We start from the raw sequence: 9,576 nt of genomic DNA, 5'->3' as shown, positions 1-9,576 counted from the left end.
CCTAAGCCTCTCTCCCTTAGCCGAACCTCGTAGTCCGCGGGATCCAGCATTTCCAGCTCTTGGAACTGCGCAATCATTACACCCATTGTCGTGACGTAGTACCCTTCTAGGTACTCAGTCATTTCAGCAGATGCTTTGAAGGTAGCCACTGCACTGGCGGCAGCCTCCTCCACTACACGCACCTTCTCAACCTCCGCCTTCTCTTTCGTTTGCCTCGCAAGCTCCTTGGCCTCAACTAGGGCTGACTGCGCCGCATCCCTCTCCATGGCTATTTGCTTCGCCAACGACTCAGCCACCTCCCGACGGGCAACCTCATGCCGAAGATCTTCCTTCAGGTTCAACCCGTTCTCTAACTTGGCCCTGGCGTTGGCCAAGTCGTTCTCCAGAAGCAAGACGCTGGTAGCATGATTGCTATCCCGCTCAATTACTTCGGCAAGAAGACGCTCAGCTTCAAGGGCATCCCGCTCCGCGTCCAACAGGTTGAAAACCATCTTCGCTGCCCTCGTCGCAGCAAGGCCGAGCGGGCTACGCAATTCCAGGCCAGACCCCTCAAGCCGCCGCAACCCTCCAAGGCCGGCACGCTGGCTGAGCAAGACCAGCTTCTTCAACTCTACGGCTCCTAGCTGGCTCAGGGGACTACGGTCCAACGTCGATACTCTTCGTAGACTCGGGAGTCTGTGAATGTGATAGGCCCCTTCTGCGTAGTCTTCTGCCTTTTAGGTGGCGGAGCTTCTACCATAATATCCTCCACGTCTTCAAGAGCAGCAGAGGACTTCGCTCTCCGCGAAGAGGCGCCCGTCTTCTGCACCTTCTTCCTCTTCCCGGCCTCTTGAGACTCCGCCGGATTAGCCAACCACGGGTCGGCGTCGATGCGGCCTACACCTTCCCCATCACTCCGACGAGGCAAGCCCTGCTCATTCGGCAAGCTCGTATGGGATGGAACATGTAGATCCACGACCTGCGAGGAATCCTCCACCCGCTTCGCGGTTGCATTCACATTCTTCGTGGACGCCGCCACCTTCTTTGACATCATGCGCCGCATGATGGTTACAACTAGACCTTCGGTGTCCGGAGTCACGTTGGGGTCTTCTTGCTGCAGGAACCTCGCGTAGCTGATACGCTCCGACTTCTCAAAGTTCCTATTCACCGAGAGCGTTGTAGCTATACACGCAATAACAGATCAGTACGCTATAAAACAAAGAATAAACAGAAACTAAAAGCGTAGCGCTTTTACTCACGATGACGGCGGAGTAGTCCTTGCTCGAACAAAAGGTACGGGTTCGTCAACACCTTCAAATCGTGAACTAAATCCTCACCTTGACACCTCGAAAGGCATGTCACACGATTTACGCGATCGAACTCCCGCTCCGACATCACTAACCTCCTTCCCGTGCAACAAAAAAAACACAGTCAGGAAGCAGTTATTTCGTAGCAAACAATTTTAGTAAGACATTAAGACCTACAGTTAATGGCTTGAAATCGCGAGGGAATACGCTTCTCGGGGAGATACTCTACCCCGTTGATACGCCCGTATTCCCATCCCCCCTATACTATGAAGCTATTCTTCCTCCAGTTAGCTTCTGAGGATGGCCAATTCTCTAAGACTTGGAACTCACTACGCTCGTCTCACCTAACGAACCGCGCAGTTGCTCCGTTACCATTCCGCTGGTTATAGTCTATTTTGAAGAAGTGGAGTACCTCTGCCGTAGTGGGAAACCAATAACCCGACAGGTGGAAGAGCGAGCAGACGCCGAGAATAACTCGCCACATGTTTTAACTGACTTGACCAAAGGCGAAGCCGAACTCTGCCACTAGACACTACAGGCGCGGATCCAACGACAACTCCACCCCGAGCTATAATACGGAGGGACTAACCAGCGCGTACCCATCACGCAATATCGAACCATACTCATCAAGCCCAATTGCCCGAGCAACGATCGTAGCAGGCAACTTGAACTCCTCCACGTAGCCAATCATTGCGGCGGAGTCAGCCCCCTGCGGTTCTTCTACCTCCGACCTTTGCACTCCGCCGTCTAGCCAACGCCTTACAGGCGCTGGACTCAGTGTTGGGCCCGAAGTACTAGTCCCCGAAGCGCTCGTAATATGCTCACGTAAGCCTCGGTCTTGGCTTGGAGCGGGGCTCATTTCACTTTCTCCAACCTCCTCATGTCTAAACTCCATGGTGCCTGACGATTCACTGGTTTCCCAATTCGCTAGCACCCTCGCAAAGACAGCAGCGCAATCTTCACAACGCGAGTCGTTTCCACCGCTTCGCCGCACCAAGTTCAAATAGTTGGCCTCCAATTCACTCGTCCACGACTCAGAGGATGACAACGTGAACCAACTTCCCTCTGCAGGTGCAGAATCGCTGTCAGTTAGTATATTTATCCTAGGCATTACGCCGCAGCAAGCAACACCGAAGTCAAAGACGAAAAACCTAAAACTAGAAGTCAGAAAGTTAATTAGATCTATCCGACGAACCTTGCAAGAAAGAGTATGAAGAACACGAAGAACACCAAACCCAGTTACCGGCCAAAACTCATCAACAACCACCCGCACAAACACCCCACCTAGTTGGAAAACACCCATCCAAAGATCAAACATACCCAAAACCTACCAATTTTGACGGAAAAACTCAAACCCAAAACCACAGCTTTACCCTATAACCACAAAGCCACCAGCAAACAACCAAAAGCACAAGACGTATATAGGAGATTCCGATCAAAAACATACCTTAAAAAAGCCGATTTACACAAAGCTCCCAATAAGCTTCTGTCCGAGCTTGAAGAACAGAAGAGAAAGCAAAGGAGGGAACGAGAGAGTTTTCAGAATTCGAAAACTTGGAACTGTCGATAATGACAGCCCTCCTATCCCTTTCACCCTTTTATAGTAAACCTCATACCACATCTCGCCCGTTGATTTCTCAAAAACGCTCATTAACCGTCAGATATAGAAAACCGTTACTCACATCCTAGCCGTCAACCCAAAAGACATCACTCCAGATCCTGCCACATGGCATGAGTTACTGAGGCAACGCTTCGGTTACACACGCATTAACTACATACAATAAATGTCTCCTCGGATAACGTCACCTCCCACGAAATTGAATCATCCACGGCACGTCCGCCCAATGCATGCACGACACGTGCTGCCCACAGCGCGAATTGCACTGCTTCCAGCCCACAACACCACGCTCAAAGATAGCGATGAAAGACGCCCTACGCATAAAGATTTACTACGCTATGACGGACGCACCACACTCAAAGATAGCGATGAAAGATGTCATAAGCGTAAAGATTTACTACGCTATGATGGACGCACTACGCTCAAAGATAGCGATGACATACGTCCTACGCGTAAAGATTTACTACACTATGATGGACGCACTACGCTCAAAGATAGCGATGACAGACGCCCTACGCGTAAAGATTTACTACGCTATGATGGACGCACTACGCTCAAAGATAGCGATGATAGACGCCCTACGCGTAAAGATTTACTATGCTATGATGGACGCACTACACTCAAAGATAGCGATGACAGACGTCCTATGCGTAAAGATTTACTACGCTATGATGGACGCACTACGCTCAAAGATAGCGATGACAGACGTCCTACGCGTAAAGATTTACTACGCTATGATGGATGCACTACGCTCAAAGATAGTGATAAAAGACGTCCTACGCGTAAGAATTCACTACGCTATGACGGACGCACTACGCTCAAAGATAGCGCTAAAAGTCCTACGCGTAAAAATTCACTACGCTACGACGAACGCACTGAGACCAACCGACACCCAAAGAGGCTTGACACAGTCCATTACACCATCACCAACTCGGCATTCCTTAACCAGGGAGTGTGGGGACTACGAGGGGGTCTGTGGGACCCACCGCTGATTATGGCGAAATGCTTAAATATTAACTCCCCAGTCAAGAAATTACCTCCCTAGATTGGGAACTTGGGGGGACTTGTTGGCATAGGCTTATGTCTGCCATAAGAAGCACAACTATCAGCGCATTAAGGCTAATAAATAGCCCAGTCTCGCAATACTAACAGTGAGTCAGCCGTACTAGCTATGCAATAGGCCTCCCCGCGGCCCAAACCGACTACGGACGCGCCCTCACGCGCATCTCAAAGAAGACTCCAGAGAACACCTTAAAATCGGACCTTGTCCCATACCGGAAGATAAGTAAATGATCTACCTCAACTCAACAATAAAAGGTCAAACTCTTGACCTCATAAGGTAAGTACACTATACCCTCTACTGTTACTCTGCATAAATTACAATCAACCTAACTTGAGCGTCGGAGAGTTGAAGACCACGCCACCGTGGTCTCCACTTTGACGACTTGTGTCATTTGTGACAGGAAAGAGACAAGGAGTTCGGCGTACTTCATCTGCAAAGAATACGACGTATCACATCAGTATAATTCACTACGTTAACAATGTATAAGATATATTTGTGTGAAGAGTTGGTTAACTATCCACTTTGCTGAAAAACCTGAATTAGTAAGATGATTTTGTTCTTAGGGTCAGACATACCATTTTCCAACTGATGAGAGTGGACGCACGAATTCTTGAGGTGCATGCTCTCTTCTTTCTCTGTATGTCTTCACCCTGTAAACCAAACGGCTTCAAACTACATCATATCAGGTGCAGCACCACTACTAATCCCGCATAAGAAGCAAAGCATAAACCCCATTAATACTAATGTTTCCTAGACTTTCAGGGAATCCCCACATATGGATTTATCATTGCCACTACTGACTTGCAAAATATAAAGCACAAATTGCAATAGAATCAAATGTAAATGCATGCCACCTTGTTTTCTGTAAGCAACAGTACAAGCAATTTGCTTGTAACTAGAAAGCGAAATCTGAAATTGAGAAAAGAAAAATGGCTAGTTGAAACTAAACCAAAAAGTAAAGGTTGATGGTGTTAGATGACAAAAAATTGTGTCGATATGAGCTTCAAAATCAAAATCAATTGGTGAATACTTGTAGAGGCCCCAAGTCCTTGTAGATACATATATACGTATGCTGACATTACCCTGCTTTAAATTTCACCACCTCAAAATCTCAGAGTGATCAGAAATCTTCTAAGTCTCTGTTCTTATGTCCTGGGATTGCTGAGAAACCATGTCTAGCCATTGTTACAGCCACTTTTATCAGGTAATCCTAAATCCCTAATTTTTGAAATCCCCCAATATTGTATTGAACTATTGATTACCTCCTAAAACCCTATAATAATGTTACTATTGAACAAACCCACTTCCAAAACCCTTAGAAAGCTACTACCCCCTTATCAAAATACAATCTTTTCCTCTTTGTACCAACCCCAAAACCCTGCTTCCACATACACCCAGAAATCGAGCTATGTTAATGTCTACATGAAATGGAAGAAAGACTCGTACTTTGACACCATTGACCACATACACAAGTCAATAGTGCTTAAACCCATCATAAACCTCAAGAACTGCATTACTGAAGCTCCCAATGGCTGTATCCCAATCTCTCAAGTGTCAAAAAGAGGTTTTGCATTAGATGTACCCATGAAGGTTGCCAAGTTTATGAGGAAATACCCATCAATATTTGAAGAGTTTGCTGGGGAATACAACCATCCCTGGTTTAGATTGACCCCAGAAGCAACTGAGATTGATGGAGAGGAGAAGAGGGTTTATGAGAATTGTAGAGAGGATTTGAGGGATAGGCTGAAAAAGTTGATCTTGATGAGTAAAGAAAAAGTTTTGCCTTTGAAAATAATTCAGGGGATGGAGTGGTATTTGGGTTTGCCTGATGATTTTTTGCAGTGCCCTGAAAAGAATCTGGATGGATCTTTTCGGTTTGTGATGATGGAAGATGGGTTAGAGGGATTAGCTGTTGACAGTGGTGAAAAGATCTTGTCTGTGGTGCAAAGGAATGCAATGGAGAAAGGGGTATATTCTGGAGGCCCAATGGAGGCAATTGAGTTTCCACTTTTCCCTTCCAAGGGTTTGAGGTTGAGGAACAAGATTAAAGATTGGTTAAAGGAGTTTCAGAAACTTCCCTATATTTCCCCTTATGAGGATGTTTCAAATTTACAGCCGGATACTGATGCATCCGAGAAACGAGTTGTGGGGCTTCTTCATGAGTTGCTTAGTCTGTTTGTTGAGCATTCAGCAGAGAGGAAGAAGCTCAAGTGTCTTAAGAAGTATACGGGACTGCCGCAGAAAGTGCACAGGGCATTTGAGAGGCATCCTGAGATTTTCTATTTGTCTTGGAGGAACAAGACTTGTACAGCAATTCTTAAAGAGGCTTACTGTGATGAGTCTGCTATTCGGCAGCATCCACTTTTGGAAGTGAGGAAGAAGTATATTAGATTGATGAGGGAGTCGGCAGTGATCTTGAAGAATAGGAGAGTGAATGGCTGGTTAGCTGGTGGTGGGAATATGAAGCTGGATTTGGATCCGGAACCTAAAATTGAAGACATAGCAGGAGATGGGGCGAATATAAAGGTGGACTTGGATTTGGGGAATGCAGACCAAAGAGATGGAGAGTGTTCTCAATAACTGAATATTGCAAGATCTATCAGATAGGATGGAGTTCAATGAAAACCACCGTATGTGTTTTGGCTATAAATTTGATTTCCTTCTAGAGAGGTTTCAAAGAGGTGAAGAATTTTGATGTTATGTTTTCAAATATAAGTTTAGGTTCCTCAGTGCTGTTGATTTTTTGGATTGAAAGTTAAGTTGGAAGTTTCAAAGATAATGAACTTTGATTAATAAATAGCAATATACTTTTTGAGAATATGGTGATAGCCCTTTACTAGGTAGCTTGTAGAAGCAGAGGGACTGTTCTGGAATGTCATACACTTCACTGAACTTTGATCAAAGTAATGTTCACTGGGATCATCTCTTGGGTTGCCTTCTTTAAAATGATTGTTCTCATAGTTCTGTCACTCAAGATGAGTAGGACTTTAGTCAAGTAGAATGTATTGGAGAAAGATTATGTTGAGTGCGTTAATATGGAGAATGATGAGGTTATAGCTCATTGCCTTACAGGAAGGTCAATCTGAACTATCCTCTACCTTTGCAAGCATACATTCTTGCACAGGATTGGATTTGGTGTGCTCCTCTAAACCGATAGAGTGGTTCTGGAATGGCCGAATGGGAAATATTGGTATTTGTCATATAGTTCAGAGGTTTGTTGTATATCTGCTCTACTTGTAGTGATAAAATCCTGCATTTTTAGGGATCGATAACAATGAGGATGCAGTGAATAATTTTGGCAGAAAGAAAGACACCAATAACCGAAGAAGTCAGGCAACTGATCAAGGTAGATGGCCCTAGGTGAATGGAATTGAGGAAACAAACTTTCACAGTGAAAGAGAAAACTTTATCAGTGCAGAAAACTGATGAAGTAGGGAGAAGACTGTAACAGATCGTTCTCTTACCTGTATCACTGTATGGCATTTCATGATTTAACATGACTTCAATTTGTGAGATACCATATGTTATTGCAGTTGCATATTACTCCTTTATTTTTTGAATGCAGTGTCTTTTTTGTTTTTTCTTCAGCAAAGGATGTCCCACTGTGGGCTATGAGAACTCTCAGCAGAAAAGAAGAAAAAAAAACTTGAAAGATGAAATTGATATGCAGGCATCTGGAGTCTGGACCAAGCTGTAAGCCTAATAGTGCATGAAATTGGCAGCAGTAAAAAAAAAAATTTATTTTCTGCTTAAACGCCCAAAGAATTTCGACTCGTTTTTCTTTTGGTAAGTAAAGAATTTAGACTCTGACTCAACATTTTATTATTTTACTCATTTATGATTGGTTAATTAAAGGATGCGATTGTATTTTACCAGTCAAATTTGGTTCATGATATATGGTTTTGTGGCTATCTATCTCCTTTGGTTGGTGTTGTGTAGTTACATACTATAATGAATTTTAGCTGAAAAGTGATACTCATGTGCAAGGACTAAAATTTCGGCGAGAACGGAAATATCGAGAGTCAGAAAATTAGAAATTTCGACGGAAATTTTGGGAAAATTTTGGTAAAATTTCGATTTAAAAAAATTATCAAGTAAATTGATGGAAATTTTGAATGAAATATTCAAAGATGTTTATTTGATCAATTATTATATAACTATTAGTTTGTAGTAAGTTATAATAATTTGAGGTAAAATAATCGTCGAGAATTATTAAAAATTGACTTAAAATATATTTTTATGACTTGGAACCCAAAAAGAGGCTAAACCATCACATCTTATTTACATATGATATATTAAACATGAAATTACATGAGTGATTTAGAATGATTTAAAGAGTCTATGAGGTACAAAAATCTCACTATCTTCATCATGTTTTTGAGTAGAACACTGAGTATATTGTGAATAATGATCATTAAATGATACATCCCCTTTATAATTTTGCATGTACTAATTTATATATCAACCATAAGGCGATGCAGAATCAGCAAGTATTATCTAGAATGATTCTAGGAATATTTTATGTTCCAGTATTTAATGTTTACATTGATTAAATAGGTTTTTTAGTAGTATTAGGAGTTGTCTTTCCTAGTTGTTTTAGTTATAATTCTAGTTATTATATATAAGAGCTTTGTGTTGAATTAAAAGCTAGATTTGAATATTGAGGTTATTGCTTTCTTAAACCTCCGGTTCTCTATCAAATTTTATCTTCTCCTTATTGTCTTTCTATTCTCTTATTTTAATCCTTTATTCTTTCTTTGTTCTCAACTCTCTTCCTACCCTCTGTTCCTATCCTCCTCTGCTCCTACATCAGTTTGGTACCATAGCCAAACCCCGATCTCGCTTCCCTCTTCTTCTCGCTGCCCATGTCTCTTGCTTGCTTTTTAGAGTCACCATGACAATGAAAGAATTAGAAGAATCTCATGTTGCACTCCAAAGCCATGTGAATGAACTTAGTAAGCACATGGCTGCCCTTACTATGGTTGTGATGAGATCTCAAGAGCAATACACTGACTTCCTCCAAACCTTTTGTGACAAGATTCAGGACCAAATTCAATCTTCTTTGTCTACATGGTTTAATACGACATGCACATTGCAAGAAAATCTGGTTCTTCCTATATTGTCAAGATTGAATGGCTCTTCCTCAAAAAACGGAAGATCAACAATCTGATGATTGTTCTTTCTTTGAGAATCCTATGTCAACTCAGCTAGGTTATTGTCCCCAACGTACTTTGACCGTTGTTCCTGTCGAATTTGAGCATTGTTAACAGTCACAAAAGATGAGGTTGTTGAGCCTATGAAATTTGTTGATGATCTTGATCTTGAAGATTGTTACATAGCTAGTGCCTTCGAAATATTCAAACCAACACCTAATCCTCACTCTCATCATTTTCGTGTTGCTTGGGTTGACAAGATAAAATTACTTGTGATTGAGCGGTGTCGTGTTTCTCTGAAGTTGGAATCGTATTCTGAAGACCTTTGTTGTGATGTTCTTCCTATGGATGTTGCTCATATTTTTTTGGGACGCCAGTGCTTTTATGATCATAATATCACGCATTCTGAAAGAAGAAGTACTTATGTTTTTGATCCTGGAGACACTACAATTACTG

At 42.8% G+C, this 9,576-nt stretch overlaps 1 protein-coding gene across 1 annotated transcript; it reads left to right on the top strand.

The window, feature by feature from the left end:
* The first annotated feature begins 5,075 nt into the window (after positions 1–5,075).
* LOC126788517 (protein WHAT'S THIS FACTOR 9, mitochondrial) lies at positions 5,076–6,701 on the top strand. Its single transcript, XM_050514516.1, has one exon. The coding sequence runs from the start codon at positions 5,249–5,251 to the stop codon at positions 6,545–6,547; it is 1,299 nt and encodes a 432-aa protein (XP_050370473.1). The 5' UTR covers positions 5,076–5,248; the 3' UTR covers positions 6,548–6,701.
* The last annotated feature ends 2,875 nt before the right edge of the window (positions 6,702–9,576 follow it).

Source organism: Argentina anserina, chromosome 3 (genome assembly GCF_933775445.1).
Source record: "Argentina anserina chromosome 3, drPotAnse1.1, whole genome shotgun sequence".
Lineage (NCBI taxonomy): Eukaryota > Viridiplantae > Streptophyta > Magnoliopsida > Rosales > Rosaceae > Argentina > Argentina anserina.
The sequence above is the reverse complement of the archived record's forward strand: the minus strand, read 5'-3'. Positions and strand labels throughout refer to the sequence as shown.